Source organism: Notamacropus eugenii, chromosome 5, assembly GCF_028372415.1.
Source record: "Notamacropus eugenii isolate mMacEug1 chromosome 5, mMacEug1.pri_v2, whole genome shotgun sequence".
NCBI lineage: Eukaryota > Metazoa > Chordata > Mammalia > Diprotodontia > Macropodidae > Notamacropus > Notamacropus eugenii.
Window position 1 is genome coordinate 74,959,220 of NC_092876.1, and position 18,807 is coordinate 74,978,026.

Below are 18,807 nucleotides of genomic sequence, written 5' to 3' on the forward strand. Positions count from 1 at the left end.
GGAAGTCTGGTCATCCTTATTATACTGCCATCTCTGTACCATTCTCTCTTCTCCCCAACCCTTAAACCAAACCAAACAAAATCCCAGACATATGAAGGTCACTGTGGTAGGTTTCAGGGCCACAAAGACAGAAATTTAAAAGTCACGGCCCTCAAAGAGCCTACATTATGTAGGGAGATAGAACATGTAAACAGATAAATAAATATAAAATAATTTGAGGAGGATGAGGACATTAACTGCCAAGACCAGAAAAGTTTCCTACAGGTCTGCAGAGATTCATAGGAGCTAGATGTTGAGCCTTGAAATAAGTAAAGGATGCCCAGAGGCAGAGGTGAGGAGGAAGAGCATTCTTGATATAGGAGGACAGCCTGTGCGTCAGGATGGGAGTTACAGAACTCTTGAGTTCTGGGAACAGTTGGTACGCCAGTTTGAATGGAATGTAGACTATGCAGAGGGAAGTAATATGAACAATATTGAAAGGTAGGTTGAAACCAGATTGTACAAAGCTTTAAATGTCAAGCTGAGGAGTTTGTATTTTATTCTAGAGGCAATAGGGAGCCACTGAAGACTTTTGAGCAGAGGAGAGAGACATGGTCGGACCTGTGCTTTAGGAAGATTATTTTGGCAGCTGTGTGGATGGAAAGGGGAGAGACTGGAAGCAGGGATACCAATTAGGAAGCTATTGCAGTAGTCCAGGTAAGAGATAATGAGGCCAAACTAGGGTGGTGACTGAGTGAAGATAAAGGGATAGATGCAAGAGATGGTTTGGAGGTAGAATCAGTACAGCCTAACAACTTTTTGGATGTGGTGGAGAGAGGGAATGAGAGACAAGGAGATAGGAAGAGAGAGGGACGGAAGGAGATAGGAGAGAGGAAGGAATGAGAAAGGGAAGAGACAGAATTAAGAATGATCCTAAAGTTATGGATTTGAATGACTAGAAGGGTGAAAGAAAAAGAGAAGTGCTGTCGAGAAATAGGAAAGCCAGGTTTAGGGGAAATGATCATGAGTTCCATTTTGGACATGTTTATGATACCAGCATTACATCGAGGTGGTGATGTCTAGCAGGAAGTAGGTGATTTCAGGCTGGAGATTAGCCTTGAATATATAGATTAAGAAGTCATTAAATTTCCAATTAAATCCTTGGAAGCTGATGATGTCATTGAGAGAGAGGATATAAATAGAAAAATGGTCCCTTGACAGAACCTTAGGGAGATAGGCCCTCAGTTGGAGAGGAATACATATGAACCTGCAAAGGGCTAATCAGACAGGTGAGTGAAATGCAGGACAGCATCTCTAGGAGGAAGAGTTGATGGATAATGTCAAAAGCTTCAGTTAGGGCAAGAGGTGTAAGTACTGAGAAAAGGATATTGGGTTTAGTAGTTTGAAATCATTGGTAACTTTGGAGGGAGAGGGTTGTTTCTGGGGTGTTAGGATTTGAAAGTCATATTGGAAGGGGTTGAGAATTGAGTGGGAAATTAGCAAAATGGAGGACAAGACTGACTTTTCTAGGAATTTGGCTGCATAAAAGAGAAATATAGGATAATAACTTCAGGGAATGGCACAGTCATGGAAGTTTTTAAGTATGGCAGGATACGTAGGCACGTTGGTTAATAAAGAAGAAGGGACCGAACAGGCATATAAGAAGGAAGGAAGTAGCAAAGGAAAGAAGTAAAAGGATGATCAAGGGGGTAAAGTTATGAAAAAGAAGAGGAGATGGAACAAAAAAACAGAAATGGAAGCGTTACTTTTGGTGGAGACTGAAGAGTAGAGAACAGTGAAAGGAATCTCAGAATCCTGAATCCTGAATGTAACCCATTCATGGGTAATGGTGAGACACAGGCTCTGTCCTTGTGGATCACTGAGTTATGCTGAAGTCCAAAGCTTTGGGAGTTGAGCTTAATGAACCAGGCAAGGATGTTCAAGGTAATATGGTGTAGTGGAAAGAATCCCTAAAAGTCAGGGAGATCTGTGTTATCATCTGGCATCTGAACGGATTTGCTCTGTGGTTGTGGGCCGGTCCCTTAACCCTCTCAGAGCTTCAGTTACCTCATGTGGAAAAGGGGAATAAATAATAGCACCTATCTCTCACAAGGTTGCTGTAAGGATCAAATGAGATGATGTATGTAAATGTTTTTAAAACTCTAAAACTCTGTATAAATGTTAGCTTGGTGACACTGTAGATGGAGCATTGGCTTGGTGTCAGGAAGACCTGAGTTCACATCCAGCCTCAGATACTTACAGTCTGTGTGACTCTGGGCAAGTCACTTTACCCTATTTGCCTCAGTGTCCTAATCTGTAAAGTGGCCTAGACAAGGGAATGGCAAACCACTCCAGGATCTCTGCCAAGAAAACCCACAGTGGGGTCGTGAAGAGTCGGATGACGACGATAGCAAGTACTTATTATTTGAAAAGACAACATCAATGTATACATTGAAGCACCCCAGTCTGAGAGCAGAGTTATGCAGAGGATAACTTTGAGCCAGGTGATTAACTCCTGGAGAGATGCTAGATAGATTTCCCTCTTTTGGCTTGTGTGACACTACTCCATATTCTCTACTGGTTCTCCTCGTTGTTCTTTCTCAGTCTTTTTGAAGAGGGCAGTAGAAGGGAATAAGCAAGTTATTAAGCGCCTGTTATGTCAGGCATTGTGTTAAAAACCTAACAAATATTATCTCAATTGATCTTCATAACAACTCTAGAAAGTAGGTACTATTATTACTTCGTTTTTATAGCTGAGAAAACCAAGACATATTGGAATTACGGTGACTAGCTTAGGGTAACACAGCTAGTGTCTGAGGCTGTATTTGAATTCAGATCTTCCTGACTCCAGGCTCAACTATCTAATCTATTTTGGTGACATTGTCCTGTCCCATCTTGTCGGTGCGTCCCCCCTCCCCCCCCTTAATTTAGTTATCTCTTCAGGTGCTGATAATAGACTCATTACCTTTTCTTTTACATTCTTTTTTGGTGAGGTCATTTATTCCCAGAATTTTATTTTTCTCTTCACAGATAATTCCCACATCCTTATTCAGATCTATATCTTGTTCATGTTTATCAGTTTCACAGCTCCAGCTACGTGTCACGTACCTCAAATTCAACCCTAAGTTTAACAGCGTCTTCTCCTACATAGTCTCATTTCCTCTGAACTTCGCTATTTTTGAGGAGGACAGCTTGGAGTCATTCTTATCTCTTCCTCACATCTCATATCCAGTTGTTTGCTAAGTCTTTTTCATTCTGCCTAAACAATGTCTCTCACATCTCTCCCCTTCTCTCTATTCCCAGAGCCCTACCCTGCAGGCCTGCATCATCTTTTGTGTGGGCTTCTGTTAAAGTCTCATAATTGAACTTGTTTTCCTTCTTTCATTCACTCTCTTTTCTTTCTTCTACACATAAGTAAAAATATTTTCTCCTAAGGCACATCTCTAGTCTTCTCACTGCTCCACTGCAGCATAGTCTCTAGGAGGAAGGGTTGATGGACAATGTCAGAAGCTTCAGCTGGGTCAAGAAGTATAAGTACTGAGAAAATGACGTTGATACGGTCAAAAACCCAAAAACTTTCCACTTGTACCCTTAAATGAGCTCTTAAGGTTGGTTATTTCCTTGATTCTCTTGGGTTTTTTTGTTATGTAGTGATATATAGAATATGTAGTGAACTTTAGTAATATTGAAATTTATATGGATCATAAATTGATGAACATTTTTTCAATAAGTTTGTCATGTATTTTAGAGTACCTGGCCATCTTTTAAGGACTATTCTAAGGATTTGCAGTCAGGGAGATATCCTACAATTGACAACAATAGGGAAAGCAAGTTAAAATAAAAATACTGCACCATGAACATGCTCCCAGTTGGCACTGTTATAGGAGTAGTTGTGATTAAGTATGTAATTGTGGGACCTTAGAGGTCATCTACTCTGACTAGTACTGTAGCAGGAACATTCATCACATCCTTAACCAGTAGTTAGTCATATAACCACAGTTGTTACTGTTTTTTAAATCTTCCATCATAAACTTAGAATCGGAATCATCAATAAAAACAATCGTTTTAGTATATACAGAACAAAAAGTTCATGTATAGGAATCCATAAGTTTCTGTTAGGTACATGCTAATAGGACTTTTTCTGTTATATTCTTTCCATCTGTTAGCTGTTACTGAGACCTGGCTCCATTCTAAGAACTACATCTTTTGTTTTCATTTTCCATCACTAATTTCTTGCCCTCCCACCCTTGCTTGTTGAAATACTCCTTGATCCTCATTGTCTTTCCTGGGCCTTTACATCCTTTACTCAGTAACTTTTCCTCTTTTGAAATCCGCACAATTAACATTTTCCTCTCTTACAAAATTATGATAGCTGTAGTATATCAACTCCAGGTCATTCTCTTTCTTTTCTCAAGGAGTTCAGCTTCTATCTCATCATTTTACTCTTTTCTTTTACTGTGGACTCTAATATCCATGCAGATGCTGCCTCAGACTTGCTAATAACCTCTCATTTCTGCAGCTTCTATAAATTTTACATAACCTATTCTTCACTTCACCTCAGTCATACATAGGCATGATCACTCACAAGACCTTGCCATTACCCACAAGTGTTCACTTACCTAATTAGGAACTCAGACATTCCCCTATCTGACCATATCCTTCTATTGTTCTGTCTCTCCCTGTGCTTCAACCCTCTCACACTTCTTTATCCTCATTGAGATCTGTTTCCTCCACTTCTCAGTACTTTGTCTCTGATCAAAGGAAATAGTAACTGTAAAGCACATAGCACAATACCTGGAACATAGTAGATACTTAATAAAAGCTTGTTGCTTTTCCCCCCTTTCTTTGCTTTCTTAAGCCATCACCCCTTCTCTGCTTTCATTTTCCTCCTTCTCCAACCTTTACCAAAATAGTTAGTCAATTCAGTTTTATACTTTCCTCTCTTCTTGAATCCCTTATCTCTTTGTACTGCTGCCACTCTTTTCTTATCAAAACTCAGCCCTGTATTGTACCTATCATTTGAATTAAGCTGAGGAAATCTCATGACCGTATTAACTTGGGTACATTATAGATTTCGTGTTATTCAATCTCAGTTGTGCCTACAGTGTAGTAGGGCAGTACTTTTATTTCTTCCTATCTTATTTGCCACAGAAACTGTCCCATACTTTTTCTTCTCTTCTCAGCTGGGAACTTAGCCTCTTATTTTACTGAAAAGATTTATGTCATTTGATGTGAAATTCCCTTTCTCCCATTCTCTTCATCTCAAAACTCTTAACATAATTTCCTACTTTCTCCATTTCCCTCAGTATGTGATAAAAGCTCCCTCTTTAAAAGGCTCTTTCTTCTCCTTGGCATCTATCTTCTCTTTATGTTTACTTCCTGTCTTCTCCCATCAAGTGACACCCTTTTTTTTTAATCTTCAACTTTCCCTTATCAACTGGTTCCTTTTCTGATACCTTCAAATATGCCCAAACTTCCCCCATCTTTAGAAAAAAAATCACCAAACCATATCTTCCCTCGAATTGTCATCCTACATCTTTTCCTTCCTTTCTCAGCCAAACTTCTTGAAAAAGTTGCCCACCATTGTTAATTCTTCTTCTTCTTTGTGTCACTCAAAATGTATTTCACTCAAAGTATAAATCACAGAACCTTAAGTTAGGTTGATTTACATGTTCCAAAAAAGTCTTAGAAGGTTGGCAGGTGAATAATGGGGAGGGCAGTATTGGGGAAGAACAAACCTCCTCAGCAAAGAATTTTCTTTACCCAAGCACCAGGGTACTTTGAAGTGATGTAAATGATGGTACTTGCCTTGTTGAGCTCATGGGCATTTTAGTATAGTGTCCAGGTGATGGGGTACACCACATTGCACTAGTAAGTCTACAAAAGGCCGGTAGGGGGCATGATGGGTTGAGTATAGTGCTTGCAATCAGGAAGACTGGAGTTCAGTTATAGCCTTAGACACTTACTAGCTCTATGACAAGTTACTTAACCTCTGTTTGCCTCAGTCTCCTCAACTGTAAAATAGGGATAATAAGAGTATCTACCTCCCAGGTTTGTTATGAGGGTCAAATGAGGTAATAATTATGAAATATGTTAACATACTGTTTAGCACATACTAGGAGCTATAGAAATGCTTATTCCCTTCCTTTCTTCCCTATTTTCCTTATGTACTTTTTAAAAAGAAGGTACACAGGAAGGATAAGACCATTTGAAATGGGAGAGAATAGAGAGGAATTGAAAGTCCAAAAACATCTTTAATTATTTTTTTTCTCACACACATTCTGTTGCATTTGCCTTAATAATTCTCACTGCAGCTGCCTAGTTCAGATTCTTCTTTTCTTGGCTGTTTTAATAACTCACTTTAAAAATTTTTTAATAGCCTTCTGAATTGCCTCTATCCTTTGCCTTAATAATATTGATACATTGCTGTGATTAAGATAGCTCCTATGATAAACCCTGTTTGATTCCCTGTTACGTATGTAATAAATTATAAACTTGTCTTGGTATCTTAGACTTTCCACCACCTTGATCCAATCTCCTTTCTTGTCTTTATTTCAAACCATATTCTTTTGTTACTCTTCATTTCAGCCCAAATGTAATACTGTTTTTTGTCTCTATTTTTACCTTTTTCACTCCCATTTTCTTACTTTCTCTTGTTCTGTTGCTCATACCTAGAATGGGCTCTTCAGTTGTCTTTCAAAGCCTTTTGTTCCTGGCCCCCGCTCAAATACCAGTTTGCTCATATTTCTGCTTTTATTTATTTGTAAATGAATTATTTGTGTAAATGTCATGTTCCCCCTGGTTAGATTGTAAACTCCCCATCAGGGTTTGCATCATATCTCTCTTTGTTTCCCTCTCTCCCAGCGCAGTGCTTTGCGTATAGTAGGCACTTAAAAAATACTCTAAAGAATAACTTGTTGAATAATCGGAACTGACCATTGAATTTTTTGTAGATTACGTTGGGTTTATGCTGTTCTGGTCTCAGTTAAGCATGTTACCATCTCACTTGATAAATCCTGTTCCTTCAGCAGTCATAGTTCAGTGTGTCCTCTTTTGTCTTGTTAGGTGAAACTAAATTTTATTGCTTCTTTTAGTAAAGAAGACAGTGTTAGAAAGGAGGGGATTATATTAATTATTGAGATTTTAGCAGTTCATAGGGGGATTATTCTTTGGGTTAGGGAGAAGTATTCAAATCATCTTTCTCCATGGGACTGTCCTTAGGAATTTTGTATTAATAGAGGCAACAAAATTGAGTGCTTGGTTTAAACTTTATGCTTTTTTAAAAAATATTTTACTTTTTTCCAGTTGCGTGTAAAAACAATTTTTAACATTCATTAAAAAATTTTTTTTGTTCCACTAATTCATTGTTGGTGGAACTGTGAGCTGATGCAGCCATTCTGGAGAGCAATTTAGAGCTATGCCCAAAGGGCTACAAAAATGTGCATACCTTTGGACCCAGCAACATTGCTTCTAGGACTGCATCCCAAAGAGATCATAAAAATGGGAAAAAAAAGGTCCTACTTGAACAAAAGCATTTATAGCAGCTCTCTTTGTGGTGGTTAAGAACTGGAAATCAAGAGAATGTCCATCAGTTGGGGAATGGCTGAACAAGTTGTGGTGTATGAATGTAATGGAATACTATTGTTCTATAAGAAATGATGAACAGGAGGACTTCAGAGAGGTCTGGAAGGACTTAATTGGACTGATGCTGAGTGAAAGGAGCAGAGCCAGGAGAACATTGTATACAGGAACAGCCACAGTGTGTGAGGACTGTTTCTGAGAGACTTAGACCTACACAGCAATGTAAGGACCTAAAACATTCCCAAAAGACTCTTGAGGCAAAATGCCTTCCACATCCAGAGAAAGAACTGTGGAATCAGAATGCAGAATGAAGGAGACTATTTTCTCTTGCATTATGTTTTGTTTTTGATTTACTTTTTCTCATAGTTTCTCCCATTCATTTTAATTCTTCTATACAACATGACTAATGTGAAAATGTATTTAATAAGAATGTATGTGTAGAATCAATATAAGATTGCATGCCGTCTTGGGGAGGGAGGAAGAAGGGAGAGAAAATTTGGGACTTATGGAAGTGATTGTTGAAAACTGAAAACAAGTAGATTAATTAAAATTTTTAAAAACTCCTAAATTAAAAAACAAAATTTTCAGTTCCAAATTCTTTCCCTCCCCTATTCTAGCTCCCTTCCCTGAGACAGTAATTAGTTTGATATAGGCCATACATATGCAATCATGTCAAAACATATTTCTGTATTAGTCATGTTGTGAAAGAAAATGCAAAGGAGAAAACTAAGAAAAAATAAAGTGAAAATTATTATGCTTTGATCTACATTCACACTCCATTAATTCTTTCTCTGGAAGTAGAGAGCATTTTCTATCATGAGTCCTTTGGAATTGTCTTGAATCATATTGTTGAGAATAGCTAAGTCATTCATAGTTGTTCATCTTAACGTTTTCTTTTTTAAAGGTAAACTTCAATCACATCAATGTTTTATGTTGAAATTTATTTGTCTACTTTAAGGACTTTTTAAAAAGAAAAGTTCATTTTACCCTTTGATCCCTCTTTCCTTTTCAATTTCAGAATTCCATAAGACACAACTTATCTCTGAACAAGTGTTTTCTTAAAGTGCCTCGATCCAAGGATGACCCTGGAAAGGTAGGAGATTTCCTTTTATTTATTTAAGAAGATTGGGTCCTTAAGTTATGTTTTTAATGTCTACCCAGTACAAGTTACATGCATCATAATGGTTAAGAAAGTCATTGAAGAAATGAAAAAGATTATGTAATCTAAGTGTTAATAACCTTACAGAAATACCCATGGGACAAAAAAGGCAAAATTAAAGGAAAAGAAATAGTTTGGGAAGGAAAATTTGTGGTAAATATAGCTGATAAAATTTTAACATCCAAAATATATGAAGATATGATACATGCCTCTATTTGTAAAACTGACTTCCCAGTGGAAGAATGGTCCAGAGTTATAAATGGACAATTTTTAAAAGAAGAATGAGAAATTCTTAATGGGCACTTGTAAAGTTGTCCAAATGCAAATTTGAAAATTAAAAATTAACTGTGAAATTGATAAAAGTAGCAAAATTAAATGTTATGGTTATAAGACAAGGGGGACTAGCTTATGGTCATTGGTGGGACTGTTGAGCAGAATTACCAAAAGTCAGAGCTATACCTCATAGACCATCTTCCTTTTACGTGTAAGAGAAGACCCTTAGAGGCTGAAGGAAGACTCCTTTCAGAAGGGCATGTTGCAAAAGAGGAATGATTCAGTATCATGACTAGCCTTTGTACTACTGTTGGGTTTTTTGTCTTGTGTTATTGACCTGAGAGATAATCTGTTTGTTAATGTCCTTATAAAATGGAATATGATTATATTTTTTCTATGTCAGACACCAAAAATTCCTTATTAGGAAACAGAAGGCCAAAATTCACAGCATGAACAGCTTTATTGTGTCTGTATTCTCTATGGTTCTATTCCCTCTTTTTGACTGTACCCTAAATTCTTTTGAATTTTATTTTGGGCAAAAGAAAATTTTCTTTAAATAGTAATGTGAAACAATATGATTTTTGAACTTTTAATCTGAAGTTACCTGCTCTCTCTCTCTAAAGACAGAATCCTTATGCTTGTTTTTTGGTTAGTCTGTGGAGCAGTAATTGAATTTTAGTATTCTTGTTTAAATATTTGGGATTTCCATGTGTTATATATCAGATGAAGACTTCCTTTCCCCAGTTGGTACTTATTAAGGGGAGGTAACTCTAATGTCTTGTAAAGAGTGTTGTAAAAAGTGTAGACTCTTGTAAAGAGTCTAGTTGCTCTTGTTATCTCTTGCTTGGATTATTTGCAAAACCTACAGGCTGGGGCAGCTAGATGGCATAGTGGATAGAGCACCAGCCCTGGAGTCAGGAGGATCTGAGTTCAAATTCAACCTCAGACACTTGATACTTACTAGCTGTGGGACCCTGGGCAAGTTTTTAATTCTGATTGCAGTGGGGGGGCGGGGTGTAACCTACTAGTTGATTTCCCTGCCTCTAGTCTTACCTCTCTCTAATCTCTGTCTTCCTGCAAAACTGTCGAAGGGATTTTACTGAAGTGCAGGCCAGTCTAACTGTCACTGTTCCAAACATTCCATAGTGGCTATACGATCAAATATAAACTTTTTTTTTCTTTTTTGATGTTTAATGCCTTTTCTCCATCTGCCTCAACCTCATATGACTTTGTTGCCATTCCTGCATTCTCTCCTCAGCTAAGCAGCCTCCTAACTGTTCCTCACACACGGGTCTCCGTTTATCATTCTCAAATATCTTTGCACTGACCCCTCCTGCCCCACCCCAGTGGTCTTCTTCACAAAATTACCTTGTATTGACTTTGTGTGTCATTTGTATAACCCTTACATTTGTACATGTTATCTCCCCTGGTGAAATAAATGTATGCCTCATCAAGGCAAGGACTGCCTTCTTTACCTGGCTTGAGGTCTAGTCCAGTCACATTCTGCAGATGAGACCAGCAACCTGTCTGGGGTCTTATAACTAAATTAGTGGCAAAGCTAATCCATTTCTAAACTTACTCGTACTGCTGCTGGTCCTCACTGGTCTTATCTCATTTCACAGGATGGCTCTGAGTGTAAGTATTCTTTTGGCACTTTGTTCTCTACTACCGCACTGTATACAAGACAGGTGAAGGTAGTGATTTGACCCAGTAGTGGTGAGTCCCTTCTTCAGCCTGTTTCTGGTGGCTGTACCTTAGAACATGGAAGGAGGAATGCAGTCTGTGCATAGAAACATTTGTTTATAGAATTCAGGTCAAACATTGTTAAAAGTACTTGTAGGTGCAAATGACTGTTCTGATGCTGGGGATACAAGTACAAAATGAAACCATGCTTTGCCTTCAAGGAACTTGCATCTTCCTTTAGGGAAACAAGAGTCCTTCAGGGATTTGAAGTCTGTCTGTGACATATGTAGCAGTGTCATGTAGCTAGTTGATTTGTTGGCTCAGTTTCTTTTAACATCCCTGATATTGTAAAAGACTTTTTTTTTTGCCCAAGGTTGCTGAAGACCCAAGGCCCTCTTTGTCAAGAGTTCCCCATACCTCTTCATTGTGTAGTATTGCTGTATTGTTGACTCTTCTTTCTTGCCTTGTCTCCAAAATTAGTATTTGTGGCTCTCTACTTCTCTTTGTTTTTCCATTCTACTTTCATCTCATTATTCCCTTCTTTCAGTTTATTGCCTTCAGAAAAAATTCTGAAAGTTCCTAATCTGGCTGTGTTCTGATTTCTTCATTTCCTTTCTTCTGTAACTAGGAGTTTGATTTTTTTCTTCTTGCTGCCTCTTTCCCTTGCTTTTAAATACACCATATGTATAAATAGGGATATCCTAGTATAACTCTAAGCCTATTAGTCTGTATTAGTCTCTTCCTTCATATTTCTTTATATTGTATCTGTCATTTTTAGTGGGAATATATCATTTCATAGTTCAGCCATTCTGCACATTTAGGTTGTTTATTTTTGCTAATTGGAATACAACTATAAATATCTTCAATTATCCTTTTTTCTTTTTAATTTCATCCTTGGGGTATTTTCCTAGTATTGGGATTATTTGATCACAAGTCATACTTAATTTTGTAACTTTTGTTGTGCATTGTAAGATTATTCTCTAAAATGGATTTCATCAGTTTGTAGTAATGCTAGCATCATATCTGTAACCTTTTCCTTTTTACTGCATTAATTCTTCAAGTCTAAAATGGCTTTTAAGAATTAGGGTCAAGAAGGTTAGACCTTAGAGTTATCAGTTGAGAGATGTGGAGTGTAACTGGCAGCTCAAGTATTAAGGAAATAATTTGGGAAAGCAAATAGTTCTATATAGGATACTCTGACTTTTTAAAGACAGGCTTCATGTACTTTTCTTCTACCCAGTTTTTCTTGGCTGACTGCTTACATAGTACTCTCCTTATCTATAAAATGAGGACATTCTCTAAATCTTTTTAGATCAACATCTATGATTCTGTTACCTTTAGGGAAGCTGAGAAAATAACTTTACCCTTAACTGCCCTAATCACCTCCCCATCATAATGTATGTAATTATTCTACCTTCAGAATTCTATAGTTCTACTTCCTTGAGGTTATTGTCAAGGAAAACAGCTATGCCTTGATGATAGCAGCAGCAGAAATAAGCCTTTATTTACTGTTTAGCATGTGCCAATTCCTGACCTAAGCATTGAGGATACAAAGAAAAGCAAAAACTTGGTCCTTGCCCTCAAGGCCTCACATTCTAATGGGGGAAATACCATGCAAATAACTCTATGTATATACATACAAGATATGTATGTAAATTGGATGGCACTAGCAGTGCAGAGGACTGGGAAAGATTCCTTGTGGAAGGTGGGATTAAAACTAGAGTTTTGTGTTATTTCAGGATCTCAGGCACAGTTTTTCAGTGTTTCTCATGGTGGTCTGAGCCATAACAAAGTCTGATTGCTGGCCTTCCCCCCACCCCCCCATTTGTTCTCTGCAAGTTCCTTACCTGGATTTAGGTTTGATAAACAAGAGGTTGCTGTTGGACTCTGTCCCTCTCAGCCAGCTGAAGCAAGGTCTGTTGATTCAGAGTAAAGAAATTTTAAGTTTCCACATTTGTTGTGGGATTCCTGCCTTGGTTATTCGTCTGCAAGGTAGGCTAGATGCTGAAAGTGCGGCCCTACTATGAGCTTGATGGCCAGACAGCTACTGCTTGCTTCTGAATTTCCTCCTTTCTTTGTATACTGTGCAAGGTCTTTCAATCCAGAATGTCACCACTGCCACCATTAGGCCTAGGTCTCCTTACTCCACCTAGGATCCATACCTCAGAGCTGGGTAGTAGATGACAAAGCTGTCAGTTTACACCTGCACCCATCACAGTGCCCTAGTATGGGGCTGGTGATTCCCCACTAATGAGTCTGGGAAGCTCCTCTTGCCCTTTGCATGGCCTTTCCCTGAGTGTTTGAGTGCTCCTTGTATGGTGTGCTTTTGACACACACTGTCTCCAGTGACCAAGGACCTCCGTGTCTGTCTTCCTATGCCAGCCTGGACAGGATGAAAGACTCACTGACCTTTTCTAGATTTCCCATCAGGAGGATTCAGTCTGTTGCATTTTCTATATCTTTTTGGAGGAGTTCGTGATGGGAGCTTACCACAGTGCTTCCTACTACTCTGCCATCTTGGCCTCCTCATCCCCACTCTACCATATATTTAAACAGATAAGTTTATGCCAGACCTAGAGGCCTGAGGGCTACCCGAGTCTTCTTACCTCACCTCCCGAGGTCTTCGGTTGGCCAAACCCGATGCTCGTATGAGAGAAAGGACGTTCCAGAGTCGAACAAGGGTTGAGCTTTATTTCAGGGTCTAGTTACAAGTGCAGGGGAATTCTTCCTTAGGAGGGAAAGAGAAAGATCTCCCAAGGAGGCAAAGATCTTACAGTAAGAGATTGGAAGTAGAAGTATAAGCGGGGAGAGAGGAGGAGGGGAGAGAGGAGAGAGGAAAAGCGGAGCCTTGTTGTCCTGTCCGCTCCGCGCCCCTCCGCCCCAGAGGCTTTTTCGGGCTTTCCTGGACCTACTTAAGCCCTCTGTCGTGTAGTTTACATATCAATATCGAGCCTGTTAGGAGACAACAGGTGTGTCCAATCCGGGACAGCCTCAAGAGCAGGGAGGCTCCACCCATCACGTATCTCCCGGGAAGAGGCGGAAATACCCGAGCTAGCTTGGTCTGACCTTCTCGATTCCCTGCAGTTTTCCTGGGGGGCCTCGTAAGAACTCTAAGATTTAGAAGCTCCCACCTTTACCCGCCGGAGACCGTCCACACGGAATTGAACTTCCAGCCTTCACAAGTTTATATGTACTATTTAGAGGAGGGAGAGAGCACTAATATAGTAGGATTGTAGGAGGTGGTATCTGAGCTTAGTCTTGAAGGAATCTAGGGATTCCAAGAGTGGGGGAGGGGGTGTGTACAGGAAAATGTTCATTCCAGGTGTGGGAGAAGTCATGAAGGAAAAGGAGATTGAATGCTAAATTCTAGGAGCAGCAAGTAGGCTGATTTGCCTGGAACATGAGAGTAATATGAAACAAGCCCAGAAATGTAGACTGGTGCTAGATTGTGAAATGCCAAGCTGAGGAGTTTATGTATTATTCTACAAGTAATAAGGAACTAGTGAAGTTTCTTAAAGTTAAATGCAGCCTAACTTGATAAGCAAATGCAGATTAGCTTATACAGATTTTTAAAATGTTGTATTTGAAACCCAGTTATAATGTGCTGGCCTTTATTTACAGGAGTGGTACTACTGACTGACCATCAATTGACTTGTTTTTCTGTTACTGGTGAATACAGTATCTTGCCTAGTCTCACGTGTGATTAGTAAGTATGCATTAGGCTAGTGTGGGGAGCTGTACACCTCAATCAGTTAGTTAACAAACATTTATTATGTGCCAGTCACTAAGTGCTGGAGATTCCAAAAAAAAACCCAAACAAAATCTAAACAGTCTCTACCCCAAAGGAACTTAGAATCTAATGGGGGAAGACCATACTCAAAAGAAAGCTGAAAGGAGGGGATTGGGGGAGGTGGCCAGGGAAAGTATCCATTGTGGGAGTGTAGTAGAAAAGTGAGAGAAATTTGCTGAGGAGAAGTTCTGAGCTGAGCTCACTCCTTAAATGGTAGTTGTTCGATTTATGGTTCCATCCTCCAGTTGTGGGACTCAGGGTGGTGATGACATAGACCCCCAAGACTGATGGGATCTTGCAGGGTGAAGAGGTTTTCCCAATAATTAACTTCCTGAGGCCTGTTGGAGAAACTAGAGAAGTCCCAAAGTAGTGCACAATGATAAATTTTTATTTTTCAATCTTTAAAAGTTCTTATTTTAGACAGACTCTTGAACTGGTAGTTCATAACCATCAACCCTTTCTACTTTTGTGCCCATTTCATCTCCTGAAGGTTTTCCAGAGCTACCACCTTCACCATGCAGTTCCATTAGCTTTCCCAATTCAAATTTGGGCTTCTTGAGCATCTTGACTTTTCAGACAGATACATCATGGAGAGGGTAAATGAACTGGCAAGCCTTTTCTGTGTCTTTTCCAGTGCTATCTGGAATTAGTTTATTGACAACTTCTTTCAGGTCATTTGTCTGCACCTTTCCTGTCATGATTTCCATCATTCTTCTTATGAATTTGATGGACCTGTTGGTGCTGGGCATAAGAGGTCTTATGGAACTGGTTGTTGAACTTTTTGATAAAACCAACACAGAAGAGGCGGAGCAAGTACCCATCAATAGTTTTGACATTTACATGGCCTTCAGTCATGGTCTGCCACTTTTTGACCATGGAGCACATGTTATTCCAGGTAAGGTCCATTCCATGAAAATTAGTCAAACAGTTTTAACCCTGAACATCTTCAGTAATTAACTTGCACTTACAAAAAGCCACCTCATCATTCCGCAGATCAGCAAGGCTTACTTCAAAAACTCAACCCTTGAGACCATCAGAGGCAATTTTTGTTCCTTGAATCCATAACCAGTGTCTTGCCAATATTGTGAATGTTGAACAAAGCTGGTGCTTTTACATCATACCAATCCTACTTTGAAAATGGATCAACTACTTTCTTCTTGGCTCCTTTTTTGCCGCCTTTGGTGAGGCACTTATTCTTCCCACCTTCATGATCCCGCTCTGAAGGCCAAAAGCAGTCAGGTTCTTTAGGAATGAAAGGAAACTGTTGGCCTGTATATGGGGCCAATCTTATGATCTTGCTTTCATTAATACCATGCTCTAATTAGTTGAGTTAACCAGCCTTTTCAGTAAACATATGTTAAAACTTACCTTCAAGTTTCAAGTAAAATCCCACATTTTAGGATTTGAAGATCTACTTTAATAATAGTGCCTTTCTTCTGAGATGATCTATATATTGCCATGTATATAACTTCAGTACACTCCAAGTTGCTTGTAACTTAGATTGTGATCTCCTTGATGTAAGGGACAGTTTTTGCATTTTTTTGTATTCCCAGGGCTTAGCGCAATGTGTGGTGTATAGTTAAGTGCTTAATAAATGATTATTGTGGAAGGCAGTTTTACCTTGGAAGGCAATTATTGTGGAAGCCAAGTACGGTTTACCCTTTATCAATTGCTCATTCCCCCTTTTTCCACACTTGGAAATCTTTCAAATCTACTCTGGCCTACCTTTTTATTATGACAAGAATTTTTGCAGTTATCAAATTGAAGGTTCTCCTTATTTGCTTCTGATTACTTTTGCCTGCACCACCAAAGGAAATTTAACAATTTTTTTTCTTTTTTAAAGGCTGTAATCCTGAAGTAGCCTTGTATCATAGTCCTATTCTGTAGTCTTTCTCCATAGCCATCATGAGTATGAAGAATTTTGGAGAGGTACATTTTACCCCACTGTGCAAATTATTTGTGAAATGGCAAAATTACCAATTTTTTTACTTCTGCAGTAAGTCTTAAAACTTTTTATATCTTTAAAAAAAAGTTTAAACATGTAATGTTTTGCTTTTGTGGCAGTAATTAGCATTGAGTTGATGAGTTTTTGACACATTCTTTAATTCTTCATTATGAAACTACACTTTTTAGCACATTGAATATTAAGCATATTTTTGGTGAATAATGTGACTTTCCAGTATAGCCTTGATTATAATTCATTATTTTCATTGGCACATTAAGTTAGGCACATTTTCAGACCACTGAATCATGTTTTTCTATATATGTTGGATAAATTTCTTAATCTTTCACGATATGTGACATGATAAAGGACTACTGTAAATTTTCATTTAGGAATTTTTTCTAGTTTTGGAGCAGTTCTTTTCAGCTCATTAATATTACTATCAGAGATCATTCTTCCTTTAATGGGAATAAGATTTCCAGGCCCACTAGAAATAAAAAAAAATTTCTAAAATGTTTTTTTTTTCTTTTGAGCAGAAGATGTTTTACAGTCTGATAACACTTCCCAGATCTAGGGGAGATTGTCTCACCTAGACTTGACAACAGCTTTGGTATATTGATTTGAATGAAAAAATGAATTTCATCAATTAATATTATCCTTCCTCAATCATCTGTACTTCAACTACTTTTCATATTGTCTTGCCTATGACAAGTATTTCCCCCCTCTTCATGACAGATAATTATGCTTTTTTTAAACTTGTCATCTTCCTCTTCTTCCTTCTTAAAGAAATGTGTGCTGTACTGTAGAGAAATCTATTATAATCCTTGCTGTTCCGCTCTGAACTTCTTTGCTTGTTTCTTGAGCAATAATTTGTCAGTTCCTATGTTTTTGTTATTGTTTGTTTCAACTGCACTTTATCTTGTTCATTGGTATGACTGATCTTATTGCATTGTGGGATTTGATGATCCCTGAATTATTGGATTTCCACAACTCTGCTATCTCTAACAATCATTGAAATGTGTTTTTTAAGAACTTCAACTTTTGCATGTTTCTTTGAAGGAATATCCATTCTTTAAAACCATAGAATAAAAACATAACAGAAGAGGACAATCAAACCAAAATCATTGACTCAACTGATAGAACTAACTAAAGATAGCAAAACCAGCTCAGTCTGTTTTCATTTGTTCAAGATCAAATATTGTGAGTCAGTCTAGTGTCACTGAATCACATATGCATGACCATTGCTGTCACAAAATGAAACCATGTTATATTTCCCCAGTAATTTTCACTCATTGTCTACCTAGGAAGCCAGTTTCTAGGCACAGTGTTCAACTTAGTTAAGTAGTACTGTTTGATACAGTTTAGTTTAGATCCTTGTTGTAATCTGTTTCCTTTCAAGCTAGCTTTCTCAGTTTTGGGGGAATGCAACATCTTGTTTGAAGGCATCAACATTTGAATAATTCTCTTTAGAAACTCGAGCCAGTTTTTGGTTGTTTTTTTGTTTCTTCTTTCTCTTGGTTCCTCCCATAGGTTGTAATACTTCTTTACAACATGACTAATGTGAAAATAGGTTTAACATGAATGTATATGTAGAGCCTATATCAGACTGCATGCCGTCTTGGGGAGATAGAGGGGGAGAAAGTTCAAAACTGAAAAACTTACAGAAGTGTATGTTGAAAACTAAAATAATTTTTTAAAAAAACAACCCAGCCAGATACTAAGAAATGAGGATTTAAGGGAAGATAAATGATCTCCTACCAGAAAAGATGTTGATTCTTATTTCCCAGTTTAATACAGCTAGCTCTTCCTTTGTAATTCAACATCCTTTGTCCTTAAGTGATCCTTCTTCTTAATTTCTGAAATAACATGTAAATAAAAACATTGGTTTCATTCATTAATCTATTACTTGTACTTATTAAACTTGTTTTTCTTTTCTTTTCATAAATTCAAGTCAAATATTCTGCTCATTTCAGAATTTCTTTCAGGAATTCTTCAAATACCTCTTTTTTATGGAAGATAAAATTTTCTTCCCTGATGATTAGGCTCAACGTCTGGGTTTTAATCTAAGTTCCTTAGATTTTTGGAATATATGATTCCATTCTTTCCTCTAATTTCTTGTTTCTGTAGACTAATCCTCTATTATATGAATTGGTATTCCTCCATATTTAAACGTTTCTCCTGGATGCTTTCAGAATTTGTTGTTTATTGCTGAAATTGTGAAATGTAACAATTACATGCCTTTATTGAACATTGAGTTTTTGGTTGGTGGTGATCTGTGCATTTCTTTGATAACTTTTTTGTCTGCAATCAAAAGTTCTGGGCAATTTTCTTATATTACTTCATGAAGCATGGTATTCCAAGTTTTTGATGTAACCTTCTTCAGGAAGACCTATTATTCTT

General features: G+C 38.0%; 1 protein-coding gene and 1 pseudogene across 6 annotated transcripts in view; one reads left to right on the top strand and one right to left on the bottom strand.

Moving 5' to 3' along the window:
- FOXJ3 (forkhead box J3) overlaps window positions 1-18,807 on the top strand; it is a 159,189-nt gene that overhangs the window by 77,116 nt on the left and 63,266 nt on the right. For all 6 annotated transcript variants that reach the window (XM_072609744.1, XM_072609745.1, XM_072609749.1 and 3 more), the window contains exon 4: window positions 8,579-8,653. In XM_072609744.1, coding sequence (XP_072465845.1) covers window positions 8,579-8,653 — 75 coding nt within the window. The remainder of the gene's footprint in view (window positions 1-8,578; window positions 8,654-18,807) is intronic.
- LOC140504589 (small ribosomal subunit protein eS1-like) lies at window positions 14,882-15,371 on the bottom strand (annotated as a pseudogene).